Source organism: Salvelinus sp. IW2-2015, linkage group LG6.2, assembly GCF_002910315.2.
Source record: "Salvelinus sp. IW2-2015 linkage group LG6.2, ASM291031v2, whole genome shotgun sequence".
NCBI classification, from domain to species: Eukaryota; Metazoa; Chordata; class Actinopteri; order Salmoniformes; family Salmonidae; genus Salvelinus; species Salvelinus sp. IW2-2015.
This window is the reverse complement of record NC_036846.1, coordinates 7,177,341-7,200,729: the sequence shown is the minus strand read 5'-3', so window position 1 is coordinate 7,200,729 and position 23,389 is coordinate 7,177,341. Positions and strand designations below refer to the sequence as shown.

The 23,389-nt window shown below is 42.7% G+C and overlaps 2 protein-coding genes across 3 annotated transcripts; one reads left to right on the top strand and one right to left on the bottom strand.

The window, feature by feature from the left end:
* Nucleotides 1-1,118: 1,118 nt before the first annotated feature.
* Nucleotides 1,119-5,646, top strand: rad9a (RAD9 checkpoint clamp component A). Of its 2 annotated transcripts, none has more exons than XM_023990014.2 (13): nt 1,119-1,204; nt 1,751-1,849; nt 2,628-2,698; nt 2,855-2,928; nt 3,129-3,177; nt 3,519-3,633; nt 3,736-3,835; nt 3,935-4,041; nt 4,191-4,297; nt 4,422-4,486; nt 4,578-4,682; nt 4,776-5,007; nt 5,107-5,646. In XM_023990014.2, the coding sequence occupies exons 2-13, from the start codon at nt 1,816-1,818 to the stop codon at nt 5,227-5,229; spliced, it is 1,182 nt and encodes a 393-aa protein (XP_023845782.1). In that variant the 5' UTR covers nt 1,119-1,204; nt 1,751-1,815; the 3' UTR covers nt 5,230-5,646. The 2 variants fall into 2 exon arrangements, with proteins under 2 accessions (XP_023845782.1, XP_023845783.1); XM_023990015.2 differs by lacking the exon at nt 1,119-1,204 and adding an exon at nt 1,235-1,253.
* Nucleotides 5,644-12,664, bottom strand: tbc1d10c (TBC1 domain family, member 10C). The gene is made up of 10 exons (XM_023990013.2): nt 12,586-12,664; nt 10,920-11,070; nt 10,223-10,322; nt 10,024-10,131; nt 9,779-9,885; nt 9,518-9,632; nt 9,349-9,414; nt 8,992-9,181; nt 8,640-8,797; nt 5,644-8,489 (listed from the first exon to the last, which is right to left on the bottom strand). Exons 2-10 carry the CDS (start codon nt 11,063-11,065, stop codon nt 5,772-5,774), a joined length of 3,708 nt encoding a protein of 1,235 aa, XP_023845781.2. The 5' UTR covers nt 11,066-11,070; nt 12,586-12,664; the 3' UTR covers nt 5,644-5,771.
* Nucleotides 12,665-23,389: the final 10,725 nt, after the last annotated feature.

Sequence of the window (23,389 nt, the reverse complement as noted above, 5' to 3'; positions counted from 1 at the left end):
TGGAGCATTTTTGTCTCAGAAAAAGGAGTTGGCCTCAAATTAGGAAAGACATTGCTTCTACTGTTCCACACGAAGATATATCTGTGATACATTTACAAAATCCTTTTTGTTCTTCTAGCAGACATTTGACCATGTTTTGAACATCTTTGAGATCTTCTCTGCAAATAAGTGTTTTTATATGTTATTAATTAAGGAATCAACACTGAACAAAAATATAAATGCAACATGTTTCATGAGCTGATATAAAAGATCCCAGAAATGTTCCATGCGCACAAAAATAGTATTTWAAAAAAACTAATGTTTTTACATCCCTGTTAGTGAGCATTTCTCCTTTGCCGATGTAATTCATCCACCTGATAGGTGTGGCATATCAAGAAGCTGGTTAAACAGCATGATCATTACACAGGTGCACCTTGTGCTGGGTATAACAAAAGGCCACTCTAAAATGTGTAGTTTTGTTACACAACACAATSCAACAGATGTCTCAAGTTTTGAAGGAGCGTACAATTGGTATTCTGAATGCAGGAATGTCACCCAGAGCTGTTGCCAGATAATTTKATGTTCATTTCTCTACCATAAGCCGCCCCCAACGTCGTTTTAGAGAATATGGCAGTACACCCAACCGGCCTCACAACCACAGACCACGTGTAACCATGCCAGCCCAGGACCTCCACATCTGGCTTCTTCACCTGCGGGATCATCTGAGACCAGCCACCCAGACAGCTGATGAAACGGGGGAGTATTTCTGTCTGTAATAAAGCCCTTAAGTGGGGAAAAACGTCTTCTGAATTGCTGGGTAGGCTCCCCAGTGGGTGGGCCTATGCCCCCCCAGGCCCACCCATGGCTGCGCCCTTGCCCAGTCATGTGAAATACATAATTAGGGACTAATACCTTTTTTCAGTTGATTGATTTCATTATATGAACTGTAACTCAGAACAATCATTGAAATTGTTGCGTTTATATTTTTGTTTAGTATAGTTACAACCCCCAATTGAAAGCTGTGGAGTGTGTGAATTGATAGGACCAGTTTCTCTAATGAAATATTTACCGGTTAGACTTGATACCCAGCATTGTTTGGAAGCTGTCCGAAGATCCAGTCATATCACTACATGGGCAGGCGCTGAATCACCAAGAACACGCCCATTCGTTTCTCTCATTGGTCGGTCGAAAAGACGCGCGTTATGGCGGCTTTGAAGTAAACAAAGTGAGTATTTACAACACTTTGCTGTGTATATTTATAGCTAGCTATGGAGGTTAGTGAATAGTATTAATGGCCAATATAATGCACAAGCCTTCTGCATATAGCCAATCGAGCAGGAATMATAGTTTCTGACTAAAATGCTAGCTAGCTAAACAGATTTCACTTTACTCAACTAGCTAACGTTAGCTGGTCCTGTTAGCTAACAAGCTATCCAGGCAGCAAGTACCCTTAGCTAGCTACATTGTGAACTGGTGTTATAACGTCGCTAGCAATCTTTGGTCAGTAAATAACTTTGCTAATTTGCCAGTAATATAACGTTACTCCTTTGGAATTACATTTGTAGCTGGCTAGCTTCCTTCTGCAATCATGTTGCCAAGTGCTAACGTTACCCATTTCAAAAGTGACTGGAGCAACCTTTGCTCACTGATCATTTGCTATCAAACAGAGAGTCACTTTGATATTTGTCAGCTTTCTGTGAGGGATGAGTAGCCAGGAAAACCCTTGTAACTGTAGCTATATGTCTCTGACTGACATACCCTTATTGTCCAGGCACTATGAAAGTGTGATCTGTACACCTGCATTGTAACTCAAACAAGTACTGTCATCTCCCTGACATGGACTGTGTTGTGACAGGGGGCAACGTGAAAGGTACTTATCCCATTTGACATTGAAGAAGACATTTTATACCACCACCTACAATACCAGTCAAACGTTTGTACACACCTACTCATTCCAGGGTTTTGTACATTGTAGAATAATAGTGAAGACATCAAAACTATGAAATAACACATATGGAATCATGTAGTAACCAAAACATTGTTAAACAAATCCAAATATATTTTAGATTCTTCAAAGTAGCCACCCTTTGCCCTAATGACAGCGTTGCATACTCATTGGCATTCTCTCAACTAGCTTCACCTGGAATGCTCTTCCAACAGTCTTGAAGGAGTTCCCACATATGCTGAGGACTTCTTGGCTGCTTTTGCATCACTCTGCGGTCCAACTCATCCCAYACCATCTAAATTGGGTTGAGGTCGGGTGAGTGTGGAGGCCAGGTCATCTGATGCAGCACTCCATCACTCTCCTTCTTGGTCAAATAGCCCGTACACAGCCTGGAGGTGTGTTTTTGGTCATTTTCCTGTTGAAAAACAAATGATAGTCCCACTAAGTGCAAACCAGATGGGATGGCGTTTCGCTGCAGAATGCTGTGGTAGCCATGCTGGTTAAGTGTACCTTGAATAAATCACATAAATCACTGGCTGATGTCCTCACTATTAGTTTACAATGTAGAAAATAGTAAAAATGAAAATAGAAAAACCCTTGAATGAGTAGGTGTGTCCAAACTTTTAACTGGTACTGTAGCTAGCTAGCTACATGCCTTTTTATTGAATGAAATTGGGATGATTTGTGTGTCTGTGTTTTACAGTGCTGGCCAAGGCCATCCACTCTCTGTCCAGGATAGGTGATGAGTTGTACCTGGAGCCACAGGAGGATGGGGTGAGTTACCATGATACACACACAAGCACACTTTAATATGCATACCAAAATACATTGACACTCATTCTCACTAAATTCTACAATATTGTTGCCAAGACATCATTGAGGCCCAGGGATTGGGCTGAAGTTGTAAAGTTTCTCTTTCCTGTCTCACAGCTGGCTCTGCGTTCAGTGAACTCATCCCGCTCAGCCTACGCGTGCTTCCTTTTCTTCCCACTCTTCTTCAGCAGGTATGGGGAGGGTGTGTGTGTGTGTGTGTGTGTGTGTGTGTGTGTGTGGTGTGTGGTGTGTGTGTGTGTGTGTGTGTGTGTGTGTGTGGTGTGTGTGTGTGGTGTGTGTGTGTGGTGTGTGTGTGTGTGTGTCGTGTGTGAGAGAGAATGCGAAAGAAAGAAAGGGTACACTACTTATGGCTGCTTCCATTCTTTTACAGGTACACCATTCCCTTAGGACATGCTTTTCGCTGCAAGATGGCTATCAAGGTACATTGACACATTGCTTTGACCCCAGGGTTGGGCGCAATTCAAATTGAAGGCAGTCAATCCAGGAAGTAAACTAAAATTACAATTCAATCATAAATAAGGGCATTTATTTTCAATTGCTTTCTCAATAAACTGAAAAGTATAAGCTATTTATAAAAAATAGAAATGATATATATATCATTTTTATCTTCTGAATTTTCATTCTAACCACTTCCTGAATTGACTGCCTTCAATTTGAATTGAGCCAACCCTGTTTGACACATTTCTGTTATCTACAGTTTAATACTCTTCTGTTATATCTGTAATGTCTACTTATTCTCTTCCCTCTCTGCCTCTCTCAGTGTGTGCAGGCTGTGTTCAGGTCCCTGTCGTCTCTGGAGAAGACAGTAGAGAAGTGTCACATTGAACTGGATGGAGAGACGAGTCGTCTCACCTTCACCCTGCACTGCAAACATGGTACAGACCGTTAAAGTGCCATAAAATAACCACAGAACAGTTTAATCTGGAGTTTTAACCACTTTAAACCTCCTCACACCGCATTCACACTGCATTCTGTAGGGCTGCTGAAGACACACAACCTGTCATTCCAGGACAGTGAGAGTCTGCAGGCCGTGTTTGATAAAGAGAGCTGTGCCAACATGCTTCGCGCCCAGCCCAGGTCAGCACATTCTCTCTCTCTCTCTCTCTTTCAGTGTTCTTCTCCTGTCATCTTACCTCCTATGCATCACTTTGATTTTTCCTTCTTTCTTTCCTCCAGGTTGCTTGTTGACACGGTGCTGCACTTCCCTCCCTCTCTGGAAGAGGTGAGTGTGTCAGTGAGTGGAGAACGAGTGTGGTTCAGGAACCATGTAGATGACGAGGCAGGTGAGGAGAAACCATTTTGTTTTTCTACACTATTGAAGTGTTGGCGGTGTAGTTTTTATTTGGTATTTTTCAATAAGTCAATAACCCTGTATAGCAAAATGATAGTAACTTTAATCCCCTCCTTCTCCTTTTCTCTCTCTCTCTCGTAGAGCAATCCAAAGCCATGCTGACTGAACTGTGTTTGAGTTCTGATGAGTTTGACCACTTTGCTGTCGGAGCTCAGACCAGCATCACATTCTGCCTAAAGGAGCTGAGGGTATGTAGGGTTATGTTACTTGTTAAATGGGTTATTTCCGTTTTTATAATCTGGCATGCTATGTCATAAGTGATTTGAAGGCATCATAGCAGGCCACTTAATAAAGCGTTGCGTTGTCTTTCAGGGCTTGCTGGTGTTTGCAGAATCCACAGGTCTCCCAGTCTCAATGTATTTTGATGAGCCAGGCAGGTTAGGATACATATTCACCACTCACACATACCAATATGAAGGTATAAGGATATTTTGTTTCCCGTGTAGCATTAATTTCTGTTTTTGTCAGTCCTGTGGTATTAAGTGTAACAGACAGTGTTCTGGAGGTGAACTTCGTGCTTGCCACTTTGTCTGATGACTCCAACCTCTGTAACCATAACAACAACACAAAACGGTAATTGAACATTAACTGTCAAACATTCAGAACAGTCATGCCTCTTTGTACAGGGCCCTGTTCTTTACCCAGAATCCTCTCCGTTCTCCCCAGAGCTCGTTCGCCGCCACCTCCTGACGACTTTATGACTGACGACATTGACTCTTATCTCATCGCCATGGAGACCAGTGAATTAGCGGGTCCCTCCGATGCCCTTGCGCCCCGGTCCCCCTCGTCCAATCACACGCTTACAACTCAGCCATCTGCAGCCATGCGCAGTCTAGAGAGAGGAGAGGAGGAGGAGGAGGAAGATACCGAGGACACTGAAAGACCTCCAAATAAAAAGGTGAGCTTTGTTGTTAAAGGGCTTGCTGTTACTTACACAACTGCTGGGATCAATGTAAAACTAACCCCGTTCCCCCTCTCTTTCTTTATTCCCGCTCAGTTCCGCTCGCTTTTTTTCGGGTCAGTCTGTCCCTCTGATTCTCAACTGACCAATCAGACGATCAAGAGCCAGGAAGTGCTGGCCAGTGACAGCGAGGACGACACCCAAGCATCATTGCCGTGACCTGGGGTGGTGGAGTTGAAGCCTTGTGTGTGTGTGTGTTTGGGAGAAACCCACTTATAGAATCCCTGCGAAGAGATATTTAAAAAGATGAAAAAAGGTATGCGTCTAATCTGAAGACTAATCACATTAGATGCAGAGTCTTACCCTTGGAATAATTTTTTCGAATATGGATTTGAAAAAATCCAGACCTTTCTAGTTCTAATGACCGTTGCAGCTTTGAGAAGAAAGTCTGCGCTCAGTAGGTCATCTGAGGGACAGTGATGGGACTTTCAGACTTTTTATTGGACCATGATATCACACTGGGGACTCTGGAATTATGAGGAAATGGACAACAAGTACTTCCTGTTTATGATGGCATGTCAATGATCAATGTACACAAGCTCTAGAATAAAAACAAAAACTTTTTTCCCCCCCTGAGTTTGAAAATATAAATCGTTTTATTTAAATMTTTTCTTCTTCAAGTCTACACTTGGATGAGATGCTTTATGGTAATTTTTGTGGTTTGTAAAAACTTTTAGTATGTCTATTTCTTTCCTTMCTTGTTAAAAGTATGTCTCCATAGATGGAGTTGAGTTTCTTTTGGAACCAAATGTCTGTGAGCCACTGTTTCCAGGAAGGGGAACACTGCTGTGTAGCACCTGAAAACTCTTCCCCCTCGTCTGAGGCTTCCTCCTCTCCCTCTTTCTCTCTTTCTCTAACTCCTTCTCCCTCTTCTTCTGTAACTTGTCCTCCTCTTTCTCCCTCCTCTCCTGCTCCCTCCGTCTCCTCCTCCTCTCTCTGGAGCTCAGGTTCTCCTCTTCCTCCCCCCTGACCGTGCTCCCCTCACCCGTCCCATCACTGAAGTCCTGGATCAGGATTTGAGGAATGGGGACTTTGTGCTCCCCTTTCTCCTTGTCCTGCCTTGGTTGCTCCCCTTTGAGCCTGCGGAAGAGACCAAATAGCCTGGGGGTGTCGGTAGGCCCAGTCTGAGGTGGGACAGTGTCCGGGTTGCTCCCTGTCACTCGTTTGGGTGATTCTGGGTGCTTTGGTACCTGAATGGGAGATGTGGGTTGTGGTTGATTGGACTGAATGAAGCCTATATTTGATTGATTGGATTGTGTGAAGGTGGGTTGTGATTGGTTGGGGTTAGTGAAGAGATCCTCAGAGAGCCTGCGGGTGAGCCTTCGGGAGCTGGAGGATTTGCAGAGCCGGAAGTCTCCGGAAGGGGTTGCCCACGGTCCATCACAGGGCGTAGTCCTTTGGGACGAGACATCAATTTGTGTGGACACCGAGTTGCCAGAGTCAGCCTTTGAGTCTGCAGGAGGGGGAGACTCACTCTGACTTTGTGACTTTGGGTTGTCAGGTATGTGAGGGAAGTCACCTGTCAGTGATTCCCTCTGATGTAATGGTGGAAGGATGTCAGTTGAGGCTTTCTCTCCTTCACTCTCTCTGACTTTCTGGGTCTCCTGACCTGGATGGATGGTGACTGGACTCTGGGCTTTTTCAGGAAGCTTCTGTTCTGATGAGTCCCTCTCCTCCGCAGGCTCAGTAGTAGATGTCAACTCTGGAGAAACCTGGCTCTGATTGGCTGGTATTATGCTAGAGGGCTCTGTGTACTGTACCTCTGTCTTTGCTGTCTCTGTGTGTCTCTGAATGTCATGTGGAGACTCCATGGTCGTCTCTATCCCTGTGTTTGTGTCAGTGGCTTTCTCTGTGCGCGTCTCAATCCCTATGTATACATCTACCTGTATCTCTGATTCTTTGTCCATCTGTGTTTCTGCCTCAATCTGTGACCCCAAGTCTGTCTCTGCCTCTACTCTTGTGTCTGCCTCTATGTGCATCACTGACTCGTGTTCTTCCTGTCTCTCTGGTTCTGTATGTGTCTCTAACGCCGTTTCTCTCTCTGCCTCAGATTTTTCATCTGTGTGCGTCTCTGTCCCTTTGTGTGAATGGATCTCTGTACGTGCCTGTATCTCCTTGTCGGTGTGTGTGTCTGTGTCAGTGCCTTTGTCTCTCTCGGTCAGTGAGCCCGTGTCTGTTTCTGCCTCCAAGTTTACATCTGCCTCTTGTTGTGTGTCTGTCTCCGTGTCTGTATTCACATCTGTTTGAGTCGCTGTCTCTGTGTCTGTATTCACATCTGTTTGAGTCGCTGTCTCTTTTGACCCCATGTCCGTCTCGGTCTCTACACTTTTATCTGTGTGTAGTCCTTTCTGTACCTCTGCCTCCATTTCCTCCTCTGTCTTTGCTTCAATGTATGTCTTCAGGTCTGTGTGTGGAGCAGTTTCCTCCTCTGTCTTTGCTTCTGTGTATGTCTTCAGTTCTGAGTCTGTGTGTGGAGCAGTTTCCTCCTCTGTCTTTGCTTCTGTGTATGTCTTCAGTTCTGTGTCTGTGTGTGGAGCAGTTTCCTCCTCTGTCTTTGCTTCTGTGTATGTCTTCAGTTCTGTGTGTGTGTGTGGAGCAGTTTCCTCCTCTGTCTTTGCTTCTGCATGTGTCTCTGTCTCCTTGCTTTTCTCTGCCTCACCCTTCGTCTCTGTCGCTATATGCACTGTGATGATATTTGCACTCGCTGTTGACTGTTTGTTCAGTACTTCCTGTCTTTGCATGGTGTCTTTACTGTGATCAGTTTCCTGTGTCTGTCTGTCGCTGTGCTGCTCAGAGACCGGTGTCTGGTTGAAACCCCCCTGCTCCTCTCCCTGGCCCTGTGAGGTGACGCTGTGGTCAGAGGTGAGCTGACGCTGCTGGGAAGGTTCTCCGTCTGAATCTGGGGTCAGCTGAGTTTTCTGTCTTCTGTCCTCCTGTTCTAAGGGTTCTTTGTGTTCTAACGGTTCTCTCCTTTCCACTGGGGCCCTGTCCTCTCTAGGTGGACGTGGAACACCCGGAGCCCTCACTGGACTACCATCCATCTCACTTCTTCTCCTCAGATTCCCTCCCTCGCTTCTCTCCTCCCACACCTCCTCTGAGACCTTCCTCACCTCTCTGCCTTCTCCCTCCCACTCCCCTATGTCTGTCCTACTCCCTGTCATCCACCTCTTGCGGAGGAGCGAGGGAGAGAGAGAGAGGAGGGAGGGCGAGCGAATCAGAGGGAGGGACAGGTTCCCTTTCTCCCTCTCCTTCCTGTTCCTCTCCTCCTCCCTCTCTTGAACCCTCGCCCACGCCATCCGATATCCGTGGCAACGACCCCGGGGATCAAAGGTGGAGGCGGGCCGTTCCATTCTCCACTTCTCCAGCTCTCTCTCCGTCTGCCTCTCCAGATCCTTACTTGACAGGGGGACAGAACACACCTAGGTGGGGGTGAAAGGGAGATACGGGGGGAGATGGTAAAAGTGGGGGTTTATCTACTATCACACAAGTGTGTGTATTTATATACATGGTAAGATAGTTCAAGTATAACTTGTGTACATGCGTATCGGTCCTGAGGCCAGGTGTCTGACCTCTGCAATGAAAGTATCGTCCTCCTGCTGCACCTGCTCCCTCACACCCCTCAGCCTCTCCAGAGTCTCCATCTGGCCCTCGCACGCCTCCCTCTGCTCCACCCGGCCCAGAGCCCTGCGCACCAACACCACCGCCACCTGGAACAACACACGCACTCCTGATGGAGGGGGGATAAAAACAACACAAGGAGGGAAACGGAGGAATCAAATCTCCTCTTAGAGAGATTCTTTCAATCTTGTGTGGACAGAAGGGCCAAGAAATAAGAATAGGTAGATTAGATAGAGGATTGATAGAATGCATAAATATGACCATAGATGATGGATTGATTAAGTCCCTTATTCAGGTACAGACCGTAGCAGAAGAACAGGTCCCAGACCCTGAGCAGGGTGTTAAAGGGTAGGTGGCGTGTGAACAGGCACATCAACCAATCGGTGGCGAACATCAGAGGCTCCACGCCGTGTCTCTGCAGGTGCTTGTGAGCCGCGGGACACGTCCTCTTCAGCACCCTGGTCAGCATGGCTGCGTCAAAGAGAACCCCCTCCTACCGACAACATTAGAGGGACAAGTGTCCGGAGAGCTGCTATTCAGCTATGTTACAACATCCAAACCCTTTACTTATGAAAAATATATGCACGTTACACTGTTGAGCACGCTGTATCACAAATTGATCATGTGTAGTAAAGTAACTGTGTAGAGCCATCATCTTACCAGAAGGGGACTGTAGTAGCCAGGGAGGTACTGTTCACTGATCTGCACCAGACACCAGAATGCCTGCTATAGGAGGGGAAAGCAAAGGTATTAAGAGAGATGGAAGGTCCAGTCCTTTCAACGTGATGATGAAGGATCACTGGTGATAACATGGTGATTGTAACAGTACCTCAGTAGGCATGTTCATCAGCAGTACAGCTGCTACAGGTCCCTGGGCCTGGCAGTAACCCTCCTCAGGCTTCAGCTGAGTAAAGGCCTTCAGCACCCGGAACAGACCACGCTGTCTGCCCACACAACCAACACAACACTCTGATGAATCAAACATTGACGGGATAACGCTCTAGATAATATTTATACAAAACTACAAGATGGAGAAAGATGTGTTTTAGTATGTCATCATTCCATATGTAGTATTATGAGGCTCTGTTACCCATGGCCGTCTCTGGAGAGGAACATCTCATGGAAGGGGAACTGGCGGTCTAAGTCTCTCTCTATAATGTCCACCCAGCTCTGTAGTGCGGGTCTGGAGTCCAGAGTCTGATAAAGGGGGAGAGATTTACCTGATGACTAGGTTTTACTCTGCAATATTTGTAGATTTACAGTAAGTATATCATGCAAATGGAACAGTAAGGTTCTAATTGTTGGTTCTATCTGTAGAGGTGGTTGCTCTCTTACCTGATAGAGGTCCTTGTTGTGGCGCATTCTGTCTGTGGCGCCACACAGCAGTGGCCAACACTTAGCCCTGAGGGATGCTGGGATGCCTTTCTGACACTGCTCTTTGACCTGAGAGACGGGTGGAGGGTTTGTAACGGTCATGCCAGAGTAAACACCTGGGTCTGGTGTTCCAGAAAAGGTTACATTTAAAAGTACACACCTTGCTGGACTTTTTTAGTAAGACACGATCCCATTGGCTTATGATGTTGATCCACTTGGCCTCTCTCTGTCTAACGAGCTCAGGGGGCGGGCCTTCACTCCTAACCAACATATCATCAGCAGAATAAGGTAAACACTTTAAACAAAACTGTCATAACATTTCCAAGTCAGTATATTTCTCGGGTAGGTAACAAACTTCTCACGATGGCTCGCTCTATCCTGTTTCTGTGGACCAAATGATCTGCAAATTTACTGAGATGAGTCAACTGCACCTTCAGTTCTTGACACAGAGAACGAAAACACCCACAGGAAACAGGAAAACCACAAGGTGGCGGTGCGACTGTCTCCATGGCAACGGGTCAGGATGTTCAACGACACAGGGTGAGTGAGAGAGTGTAGGAGGTGATTGTTATATTGGTGTTCTGATTCTACCTGGGTTAAGGCCCATTTGTACTTGCATCTATTGAAAAACAATTCTGTCTGATGCTGAACTGTCATCTTTCCTGCCATAACTGTGTTTTTTGCATTCAGTTGCAAGCTATAGGATGTCTTTAGTGTATTTTATTCACCAGAAATGCATTCTCTCAGTTTGTTTCTCTTATCGTAACTAATCAATCTTTTAGAAAAACAGAGAGACAGAGAATGGTCAAAAAATGTTTTTCAGTGCTGCTGAGCTAGAAGATCTGCGTAGTACTGACCCAGCAGTGGATCCATTCCCCAGGATGAAGCCGAAGCGGTCTGTCTCTGTGGCTGGAGCTCCAACACTGACCTCTGACCCCCTGTCAGAACCAGAACTGTCCTCTCCGCTTGGGGGCGTCTGGGTCGGGGTGGACGCACTCAGCATCTTACCTTACYGAACAGAGAGGAGAGACAATGGTCTCAGTTACAATATAGTGCACACGTGTGTGTGTGTGTCTGTACTGTTTGTGTTCAGAATGAAAGCAAGTACAAGTGTGACACAGAATACTCATCCTGTATATTAGAAATTAGGATGTTTAAAGCCTTTTACAATCTAGGCAACATACATGCATACAGTTGAAGTCGGAAGTTTACATACACCTTAGCCAAATACATTTAAACTCAGTTTTTCACAATTCTTGTTATTTAATCCTCATAAAAATGCCCTGTCTTAGGTCAGTTAGGATCCCCACTTTATTTTAAGAATGTGAAATGTCAGAATAATAGTAGAGAGAATGATTTATGTCAGCTTTTATTTCTTTCATCACATTCCCAGTGGGTCAGAAGTTTACATACATTCAATTAGTATTTGGTAGCATTGCCTTTAAATTGTTTAACATGGGTTAAACGTTTCAGGTAGCCTTCCACAAGCTTCCCACAATAAGTTGGGTGAATTTTTGCCCATTCCTCCTGACAGAGCTGGTTTAACTAAGTCAGGTTTGTAGGTCTCCTTGCTCGCACATGCTTTTTCAGTTCTGCCCACAAATTTTCTATAGGATTGAGGTCAGGGCTTAGTGATGGCCACTCCAATACCTTGACTTTGTTGTCCTTAAGCTATTTTGCCACAACTTTGGAAGTATGCTTGGGGTCATTGTCCATTTGGAAGACCCATTTGCGACCAAGCTTTAACTTCCTAACTGATGTCTTGAGATGTTGCTTCTGAGCGGTATGACGGCTGCGTGGTCCCATGGTGTTTATACTTGCGTATTATTGTTTGTACAGATGAACGTGGTACCCTTCAGGCGTTTGGAAATGGCTCCCAAGGATGAACCAGACTTGTGGAGGTCTACAATTTTGTTTCTGAGGTCTTGGCTGATTTCTTTTGATTTTCCCATGATGTCAAGCAAAGAGGCACTGAGTTTGAAGGTAGGCCTTGAAATACATCCACAGGTACACCGCCAATTGACTCAAATTATGTCAATTAGCCTATCAGAAGCTTCTAAAGCATTACATAATTTTCTGGAATTTCCAAGCTGTTTAAAGGCACAGTCAACTTTGTGTATGTAATCTTCTGACCCACTGGAATTGTGATACAGTGAATAATAAGTGAAATAATCTGTCTACAAACAATTGTTGGAAAACTTACTTGTGCCATCCACAAAGTAGATGTCCTAACTGACTTGCCAAAGCTGTAGTTTGTTATTAACAAGACATTTGTGAAGTGGTTGAAAAACGAGTTTAAATGACTCCAACCTAAGTGTATGTAAACTACCTGCTTCAACTGTACATACATACATACATAGTGTGGTGCTACAGAATTCTAACCACAGCATCAGCAGATGAAGTTGTTTCATTTGAAGCAGAAGTGATACCCTATCTACTCCTTGCCATGCCATCAACCGTGACTGTAACCCCACCTGGTAGTTATAACGTAGTAATGATGTAAAACGATGTAAAATCAAATACCTTTTAGTTCTCTCTCTCTTTGATCGCTGGATGTGAGGCTTGCTGGAGAGAAGTGTTTGGTTAGAACGAGATTGGAGAGGACGAGAGAAACTTCCGCTATTGATGCTGTCACTTGCGCTCTCTATCACACGCTCATAGGAAGTCATTACAATAATGCGCGTGTGCGAATTACGGTGTAATAGCATTTTATAGGAGAGTGACGTTGTGTAAGGAATACTACCATAGTTGATTATGCACAGGACAATTATTGAGAAATTAAGTAAGTGAACCTTTGCCACATTTAAAATGGCGACAACGTCAACCCAGGCCTACGCTGCTGTTTCCCACGCCTCCTCCGAGTTCCTCTGGGAGCGACAGTGCCAGAGCATAGTATTGGGAAACCCGAGGATTTCCGCATGCTTCGGAGCTTTCACCAAAGTGTGCCAAAAAACGGTTCAATCTTCAGAGCTTTATCATTATCGGTTCAAAATGCACATGAGTGACATCTGCTGGTCAGCAATACATAGACGCATGTGATTTATTTGATTTTTTTGATTTTTTTATTATCCGTTGTTTTCTTCAAACCTCCGTGGCGCAGCAGTAAATCGTTGGCTTTAGTAGCCTATAATCAGTTGGAATACCAGATTTGCATCTTACATCATTCTCCCCTTTTTTGCCTTCAAGTTTACTCTTTTTCAAAAACGATATCTATTGCATTATTTAGGGTGCTTAAACAGACGCGTATACTATACTAAATACAACTAATTATTTGAACAACAGTGCAGAAAGTGTGGTTTCACATAAAAAAAACAAGTGTACCTTCAATGGGTTTCGACCTCCTACCCTCATGTCCCTGAATATGCCATAGTTCCCTACTCAACCTGCTAAACCAGGGGTTCCCAAACCTTTTCCCTCAGACCACGCTTCCAGCATTGGGGAACATTCTGCACGTCACATCTTTTTGTATGGTTACTTCTACACATTTTGTCATGTCAGAGAAAATGTTGCAGTTTTACAGCTAATTTTCTTGCAATTGTATATATTTTGCCATGTCTAATGTGTATTCATGTGATATAAGTGCCTCAAACATTATAACATAATCTTTGGGCTAAAAAACCTAGATAAGATACGTTAGCTGTCATGGGCTAGTTGATCTGGACATTTCTGGCAAGTTATAAATAGCTCTAAGGTATGCAATGACAAGAGGAAAACTGATTATGCCCTACCCAATTTCAAAATTGCACCTTGTGCATTCTACTATTACAACTTTCAAGAGTAAGTTGAAAGCCGGACTGAGTTCCTAAAAAATAAAATGTTATTTAAAAACAATCCTGGGCTGGTGTGGTTACACGTGGTTTTGAGGCCAGTTGGGCGTTCAGCCAAATTCTCTAAAACAACATTGGAGGTGGCTCATGGTAGAGAAATTAACATTAATTCTCTGGCAACAGCTCTGGTGGACATTCCTGCAGTCAGCATGCCAATTGTGGTGTAACATTTTGTTGAGTGACATTTAAGAGTTACCTTTTATTGTCCCCAGCACAGTAATGACCATGCTGTTTAATCAGCTTCTTGATATGCCACACCTGTCAGGTGGATGGATTGTATGGGCAAAGGAGAGATGCTCACAATTTTTGGGGGGTGAGAAATAAGCTTTTCTATGGAACATTTCTGGGATCTTTTATTTCAGCTCATGAAACGTGGGACCAACACTTTACATGTTGCATTTATATAGTATATATATATGTTTGTAAGTAGGTGTCCAGGCAGCTTAGAATCAAAGAAAGCACTGGAACCACGGTGAATTCAGTGGGATTTCGCATTTTGCGACACACTGTTTGAAAAGCATGTGATCAAACGAAGGTTTGGACGGGGGACAGAGATGGTCTCGCGAATGAGAGGAAGATGGCGGAAGTGGATGCTGAGTTCGAATTAAGCAGCGCGTTGAGCAAATTTGGTGAAGATGAATGTTCTGATTGGACAACAGTAGTATCAAAAACTGGAACAAAAAGGAAATTGTCTAAAATTGGAGTGGAGGATACGTGTGTAAATGATAATGAATTGCTTTTTGTTGGGATGCGTTTGTTGAGTAAGGATCCATATGTGGGAAACCCGTTTGAGGTGTCAAAAATGGTGAAGTATGCGCTTGTAAAAGTGGAGTCTGTCACAGTGACCAGGAGTGGTCTTGTTTTGATTAATTGTATTTCTGAAGAGCAGAGGAAGATTGCAGTGGGCCTTAAAAGAATGCAGACAACAAAAGTGTGTTCTGAACTTCGGAGTGGAGTACCAGTCAAAGGAGTCATCACAGGGGTGACGACGGATGTTCCATTTGAATTCCTGAAGATAATTCCTGGTGTGGTTGGTGCCCGGCGTCTGACCCACTGGGTGAATGGAGAAAAAGAAGAAAGCCTGTCGGCCCTGTTGTTTTTTGATAAAGAGCAAATACCTACGCAGCTTGGTTATGTAAGATACGCTGTAAGAGCTTTTGTCCCCAAACCACTGCAGTGTAAGAATTGTAAAGGATTTGGCCATGTTTCAAATGTGTGCAGACGAACAGAGTATATTGAAGAACGGTGAGTAGAAGGATGACGGTGTTGCAATTGTGGTGGGGATCAGGATCATGAGTTCCTGGAGTGCCCTGTAAGGTTGAAGGAAATTGAGGTGGCAAAAGTTTGAGCGGTAAATCAAATTACCTATGTGGAGGCGATTATAAGAACTGAGAAAACAAGTGATGCTAGTGAAGATATGGTAGTAGAACACCACAGCCTGTAGTAAATGTTTTCTGCCAGACAAAAGTGTGTTAAAAAGATGGATTTTGTTGCATTCATTGCCACAGTTATAAACTGTACAGCACAAGTCTCAAAGAAGTCAAAGAAACGGGACATTATTGTGGCTGCGGCAGAAAAGTTTTTGATTTCACATCTGAAGACTTCCAAGGGGTAATGGCACCGGAAGACCCGCCCTCCTAGTTTCCCCTTGAGCCTGTGTAGGGATCTGATCTGTTTTATTTCTTTATTTTTAACTGAAAAGTTATCTGATTTCGTTTATTTTTTGGTAGGTTTTTTTTGTCCTTTTTTGGTAGTTCCGTTTTTTGGGGTAATCCTGTTTCCATCCAAATTGTGTGATTGCCAATATACCATAGAAGAAGAAGAAGAAAAAGAAGAGCAGCAGCTTTGCAAGTCACTTCTGATAAAGTGATATGTCTCAGCACACTGCTTCGCTGCTTACGAATTTGATGCATATATGGGAACTCCGTATCAAATTTAATGCCTTGACCACACCTACATTGCTTTTGCACAAAATGGTAASCAGCATCATCTGGATATACAGTACCAGTCAAAGGTTTGGACACACCTACTCATTCAAGGGTTTTTCTTTATCTTTACTATTGTAGAATAATAATGAAGACATCAAAACTAGGAAAAAACACACATGGAATCATGTAGTAACCAAAAAAGTGTTAAACAAATAAAATTCAAAATATATTTGAGATTCTTCAAAGTAGCCACCCTTTGCCTTAATGACAGCTTTGCACATTCTTGCCATTCTCTCAACCAGCGTCACATGGAATGCTTTTCCAACAGTCTTGAAGGAGTTCCCACATATGCTGAGCACTTGTTGGCTGCCTTTCCTTCACTCTGCGGTCCAATTCTTCCCAAACCATCTCATTTGGGTTGAGGTCGGGTGATTGTGGAGGCCAGGTTATCTGATGCAGCACTCCATCACTCTCATTCTTGGTCAAATAGCCCTTACACAGCCTGAAGGTGTGTTGGGTCATTGTCCTGTTGAAAAACAAATGATAGTGGGACTAAGTGCAAATCAGATGGGATGGTGTATTGCTGCAGAATGCTGTGGTAGCCATGCTGGTTAAGTGTACCTTGAATTCTAAATAAATCACTGGCTGTGTCACCAGCAAAGCACCCCCACACCATCACACCTCCTCCTCCATGCTTCACTGTGGGAACCACACATGCGGAGATCATCCTTTAACCTGTCTCACAAAGACACATGCGGTTGGAACCAAAAATCTCAAATTAGGACTCATTAGACTAAAAGGACAGATTTCCACCCGTCTAATGTCCATTGCTCGTGTTTCTTGGCCCAAGCAAGTCTCTTCTTATTGGTGTCCTTTAGTAGTGGTTTCTTTGCTGCAATTTGACCATGAAGGCCTGATTCACATGATGTTGAGATGTGTCTGTTTCTTGATTTCTGTGAAGCATTTATTTGGGAAACAATCTGAGGTGCAGTTAACTCTAATGAACTTATCTTCTGCAGCAGAGGTAACTCTGGGTATTTCTAACCTGTGATGGTCCTCATGAGAGCCCGTTTCATCATAGCGCTTGATGGTTTTTGCGATTGCACTTGAAGAAACTTTTGAAGTTCTTGAAATTATCCGCATTGACCGACCTTCATGTCTTAATGTAATGATGGACTGTTATCAAAAACAACCAAGGCACTCTTCATATAATTAATTAAAATGCCTTTATATGTATGGCATGTTCAATGGAAACAAAGTTTAAAAACTCAGACGTGTTTCGGCTGCATGGTCTTTGTTAAGGAGTACAAAAAAATTATAATACAATGTCCTCTTTTGAGCAGCTTTTTGCAATCAGCCCTGGTTTGAAGAGGGAGTGGTTACAGAATTCATTGGACAACACCTAGTAAGCAATACTATACACATTAAAAAGTGAAATGTAGATAGGTCATCAAAAAATTCAATTCAAAGCTAGAAGCATCAGAACGCCTAGAAAGGTAGTTCTAACCTTAAATATGACTGGGTGCCAAAATTCCAAGAATAGGAGAATGTTAGGAATTTTGTTAATAAATAGTTAAAACAAATTCTAGCTTTAGATAAAACTATAACAAATTGAACTCTGCATGCCTGGTGAAAAGAGATTTGTGTTGTGGGTCATAAAATAAGCAGAAAGGGTCGTTAAACTATGGTTGAACTGACCCAACTTAGCCCTGAGATGTTTAGATAAGGCTGTGGGTCACATTTGAGGTCTTTCATTATCTTGAGTTGTCTGCTAAGTTCTCTAAAGTTCTCAAATTCTTATAAATAGACAGATTGAATTGAATTAATGAGTATATTAGAGGAATCATTTAATTCCACTAACAGAGAACCATCTATTCAATAGTACACTAGAACACAGAAAACATGGACAACAACAGTCTAAACATAGCTGAGGGCAATAGAGCAAAATGTCCATTAGATAACAGAAAATGGACCTATCACAACCTTACAGGAAAGGTGGGGAATCCATATCTTCATTTAAACCAGGGTACTTAGTGGCCTGTAGTTTGTAAATCTAAAAACGGTCCCTTTGGTTTAGCTGTTTAAGATGGTCCCCTTTTCGAATACCACGTACCGTCTCCGCTATGCAATCTGGTTTCAGAGCTGGTCATGGGTGCACCTCAGCCACGCTCAAGGTCCTAAACGATATCATAACCGCCATCGATAAGAAACATTACTGTGCAGCCATATTCGTCAACCTGGCCAAGGCTTTCAACTCTGTCAATCACCACCTTCTTATCGGCAGACTCAACAGCCTTGGTTTCTCAAATGACTGCCTCGCCTGGTTCACCAACTACTTCTCTGATAGAGTTCAGTGTGTCAAATCGGAGGGCCTGTTGTCCGGACCTCTGCCAGTCTCTATGGGGGTGCCACAGGGTTCAATTCTCGGGCCGACTCTTCTCTGTATACATGAATGATGTCGCTCTTGCGGCTGGTGATTCTCTGATCGACCTCTATGCAGACGACACCATTCTGTATACTTCTGGCCCCTCTTTGGACACTTTGTTAACTAACCTCCAGATGAGTTTCAATGCCATACAACTCTCCTTCTGTGGCCTCCAACTGCTCTTAAATGCAAGTAAAACTAAATGCATGCTCTTCAACCGATCGCTGCCCGCATCTGTCCACCCGCCTAGCATCACTACTCTGGACGGTTCTGACTTAGAATATTTGGACAACTACAAATACCTAGGTGTCTGGTTAGACTGTAAACTCTCCTTCTAGACTCATATTAAGCATCTCCAATCCAAAATGAAATCTAGAATCGGCTTCCTATTTTGCAACAAAGCATCCTTCACTCATGCTGCCAAACATACCCTCGTAAAACTGACCATCCTACTGATCCTTGACTTTGGCGATGTCATTTATAAAATAGCCTCCAACACTCTACTCAGCAAATTGGATGCAGTCTATCACAGTGCCATCCGTTTCATCACCAAAGCCCCATATACTACCCACCACTGCGACCTGTATGCTCTCGTTGGCTGGCCCTCGCTTCATATTCGTCGCCAAACCCACTGGCTCCAGGTCATCTATAAGTCCTTGCTTGGTAAAGCCCCGCCTTATCTCAGCTCACTGGTCACCATAGCAGCACCCACCCGTAGCACGCGCTCCAGCAGGTATATCTCACTGGTTACCCCCAAAGCCAATTCCCCCTTTGGCCGCCTTTCCTTCCAGTTCTCTGCTGCCAATGACTGTAACGAATTGCAAAAATCACTGAAGCTGGAGACTCATATCTCCCTCACTATCTTTAAGCATCAGCTATCAGAGCAGCTTACAGATCATTGCATCTGTACGTAGCCCATCTGTAAATAGCCCATCCAACTACCTCATCCCCATATTGTTATTTATTTTATTTATATTTTTTATATTTTTTGCTCCTTTGCACCACAGTATCTCTACTTGCACATTCATCTTCTGCACATCTCACTCCAGTGTTTATTTGCGAAATTCTAATTATTTCGCCACTACGGCCTATTTATTGCCTTACCTCCCTAATCTTACATGCTGACCAGACCGACACGTCGCGTGCGCGAGRGTCGCAAAATAAATTTAGAAATCCATGTTATTCAATTATTGAACCCACACTGCTCGCCTTCGCCAACGAGCGTCTGCGATGCCTTGGGCTAAAATAGAACTCCTTTCTATTTCTGACGCAGATCGCGCTGAAAGTCCTGCCTCTCCCATCTCCTCATTGGTTTATAGAAGCAGGTACCCACGTGCCATCTCCTCATTGGTTATACCCACGTGGGTGATTGAAAGATTAACTGTTTTGCCGGTAGTCGTCGGAATACTATGAAAGTTTAGATGCCGATCACCATATAAGTTCAACAATGAAAAAGCTTGGAAGGTGGAGAGATGACTAGAAACGATTCGGTTGGCCGTTTTATGTGTGGATTAATTTGTCGGAGTAGAGGACCTTGTGCAGTTCAGGTAAAATAACAACTCAATGTTTATATCCCAGGACAAATTAGCTAGCAACAGCAAGCTAGCTAAATAGGACAAATTAGCTAGCAAGTGCAAGCTAACTAGCTAAATTGCCATACAGGTTTAATGCTTTTCGACCTGTCCCCAAATGAATGTCATTGGTTCAGAGTTTGTTTTGATATTTTAACCTGCGTGTCGTGATCGCGTTTGGTGTAGGGGGACAAAATACATTTATGCACCATAGCGCATGATGGTGCACGCGCGCAGCCGGTTTGGGTTCCGTGTTACTTCATTTGCACACACTGTATATAGACTTTTGTATTGTGTTATTGACTGTAGGTTTGTTTATTCCATATGTAACTCTGTTTTGTTGTTTGTGTCACACTGCTTTGCTTTATCTTGGCCAGGTCACAGTTGTAAATGAGAGCTTGTTCTCAACTGGCTTACCTGGTTGAATAAAGCTGAAATAAAAAAATACTGTATGTTTGAATGTCTTATGTCCATCCTACATGTAGTGTTGGTACATGGAATATTCCTCAACTGCATATATCATAAATTGCTATTGCAAATAGAAGTATTATGTTCAACAACTGACATTTTCAGATATAATTTTGACAAACACACTTTGGTGCTTACAATTCATTCTCTATTGTCATAGATTTGGTGGGCACTGTCATTTGTGATATGACTTTCTTTAAGCACATACTGATGAAACTGTCACTTAATATTTTTTTCTTAAAGTCTACAAACGCTCTACATTTATTCACTCTGTGATAGGGTTGGATCCTATATACTACTTTTATTATTGTCCTATAAATGGTTCAGTGCCTATAATTTAGGCTGTTTATGTAGAATGGGGTATAAAGGAAATTACCTCTACTAATAAATTACTATTAGATTATACTGATAAGGAAACGGCATCCAAATTTGGCTTGTGTATTCATTTGCCTATAACTAAATCATAATTCCATTATGTTTACATAAAAAAGAGAATACTTCAAAATGAGAAGATCCTGCCATGGAAAAGACAACTGGGTGTACATAAAGTGGAAAGGAGGGGAAATAACTCACACCATGCAGCAGGACACCTTCAGCTGCGGGGTCTTTGTAATGCAGGTTTGATAGTTATATTTTCAATAATGAATGGTTAGCTGTTATGTGACAATTAGGTCAAAACTCTATTTTATTTTTTGGTGTAGATGGGCAAGTAAGTTGTACAGAACTTCCCCAACATCCCCTCCCAAATTGATATGGAACCTTCAAAAACACATGGAGCAACTGCGAAAAGAAATGGCTGAGGATATACTAAAAATGTCTGGTATGTAATGACATTTAATTCAAAGTAAATGTAAATTCTTTATTTTTATGTAGTTGTGTGGGACAGCCATATGTTCAGTTCATGCCTATGATTTCAGAGTTCAACAAAGCCAACAACTGCTTCATGTGTGCCACTGATAAAGAACCTGGATGTGGCCCAAAGACTGACTGGGTTAGTAACTTTATTTAACATGTTTATAATATTTTGACAACAGTGACGGCATGTAAGACAATTTATGATATAACACAATGGGTGGCAAATTCATCATTCGTCATACTGCATTGATATTTTATATTATTTATAACGTGTTACGCTTTGTTTTGTTTTAGATTGAATGTTTTGCATGCCAACGGTGGTTCCATGTGCTGTAACTAGGAATGAAGACAAAATAGTTCAACAAAGTAAAGAACACAAACTGGAAGTGCAGTCTTTGTTGTTGAAAATGTATGCTATACCCCATCCACACTGAAGAGGCTCTGAAATGTACATCAACCAGGGATAAAGAGAAAGTTAACTCTGTGAAATGTTTCATACATAATTGAAGTTATGTGTCTGTTGACATGGAAAAGATTAAAGGTCTACAATTTCTGTTTAATTTGTCAATATTACATTTTTATTCATTGATTTACTGGCCACCATTACTGTGGTTACATGTTCAGTATATGTATTGACCAGCAAACCCACTGTACCTAACTAGCTCACTCTCCATCCCTGCTTTGGACAATTAATAGCATGACTCTCGTACTTTGCCCTTTATGGTTGATATTAACGACGAAAGGAGATATTATCTGTCTCTATCCTATTGTGTACCGCTGTTAAATACTGTGGAAAAATAAAAAAAAACACGGAAATAAGTACTTAGAACTACCAATTATTGTAGATAAATATTAAAGAAAAGGGTAAACAACACGGGACTGAACCCCCTAATTGTCAAACTAATATTAATGTACAACAATATAGAAGATACATGACTAGAGTTTATGCAATATGGGTGTATATCCACTGCATGCTTCTTAGGTGTGTAATTGACATGACCAAGGAACTATTGCAAATTTGAAACTATGAAAAATGTACGTTACACCGCGTGATTTTACAGTACACAAACAAGAGTGTGCAATATAGAAGGGTAGTCAAGGAACATTAGGTCACATGACCAAGAAGCTATTGAAATTTTACATTTGGAAAAATTCATGTGAGATGAAAATAGACAAACTAAAGGGTGTGCAGTGTGTAGACCCACTGAGTGGATATTCTGAACATTGTTTGAAGTCACCAGGTCACATGACCAAGGAGCTATTGAAATTTTACATTTGGAAAAATTCATGTAAAAATGTGTGAGATGAAAATTGCCTAACTAAAGGATGTGCAATGTGTTGGCCCACTGAGTTGACATTCTGAACCATGTTTGAAGTCACCAGGTCACCAAGGAGCTATTGAAATTCTACATTTTGAAGAATTATTTTTAAATCTTGTGAGATGAAAATGGACAAACTAAAGGATGTGCAATGTGCGTCTATGCCATCGGGTTAGCTACAACCAGTTTTGAAAGTGTTAGGAGTAATGGTTAAAGAGCTATTTAAATTTGATTTGTCACTATGTTGACGGTCCGTAACTGCTGTTGGTGGACGTAAGGAAAACTACAGGCGAAACTCCGTCGAATATCCTACCTGTAACTGTCTTTACCTCAGCCACTCCACTAAGTAGAAGGCTAGTGATTGCTTTGCAATGCTTGCAGTTAGCCACTGATTACTTCCAAACCACTCATTGTTGAATTTGCGATTTCCAACTTGTTGTGTAATGGGTATGTCCAATGGCCGATGAGCACAAATACATTTTATCTATAAATTCTCTTCATTAATTCTCTTCATATGACAAAGATTAAAAAGGATTTGCCAGTAGATTGTAGACTTGATTCATGATGATGAATGCTAGCTAAGATTTTGAAAGTAAGATGTTGACATGATCAGTCCAATCAAAGCTACTGTACATATCACGTGATTTGATGTCATTTTATCTGTGGCCAATGACCTTGAGCCTTCTTGGAAGGGCACTTATAATATAACTCTATGGCAGGACTCAAAGGGCTGAAATTTTGGGATGTTTTGGGATGTCTTACTAAGCACTTAGACTTGGCCTGTGAGGTAGTGTCTCCATGAGTGACAGAACACTGAGCCAATCAGGAGCAATACTTCTATTTTCTTCTGGCTCGCCCCACCACCACTGAGCTAGGCTGAAACACCTGCATTTTGGAGCTGAGTTACTCAAGAAAACCAAAAAGAGACCATGTT

Coding starts and splice junctions, on each gene's coding strand:
- rad9a (XM_023990014.2), top strand. CDS start 1,816: ATGGACTGTGTTGTGACAGGGGGCAACGTGAAAG. Junction 1,850..2,627: donor GACAGGGGGCAACGTGAAAG/GTACTTATCCCA, acceptor TGTGTTTTACAG/TGCTGGCCAAGGCCATCCAC. Junction 3,178..3,518: donor GCTGCAAGATGGCTATCAAG/GTACATTGACAC, acceptor TGCCTCTCTCAG/TGTGTGCAGGCTGTGTTCAG.
- tbc1d10c (XM_023990013.2), bottom strand. CDS start 11,065: ATGCTGAGTGCGTCCACCCCGACCCAGACGCCCCCAAGCGGAGAGGAC. Junction 10,132..10,222: donor TACTAAAAAAGTCCAGCAAG/GTGTGTACTTTT, acceptor CCCGTCTCTCAG/GTCAAAGAGCAGTGTCAGAA. Junction 9,415..9,517: donor TGATGAACATGCCTACTGAG/GTACTGTTACAA, acceptor CCCCTCCTATAG/CAGGCATTCTGGTGTCTGGT.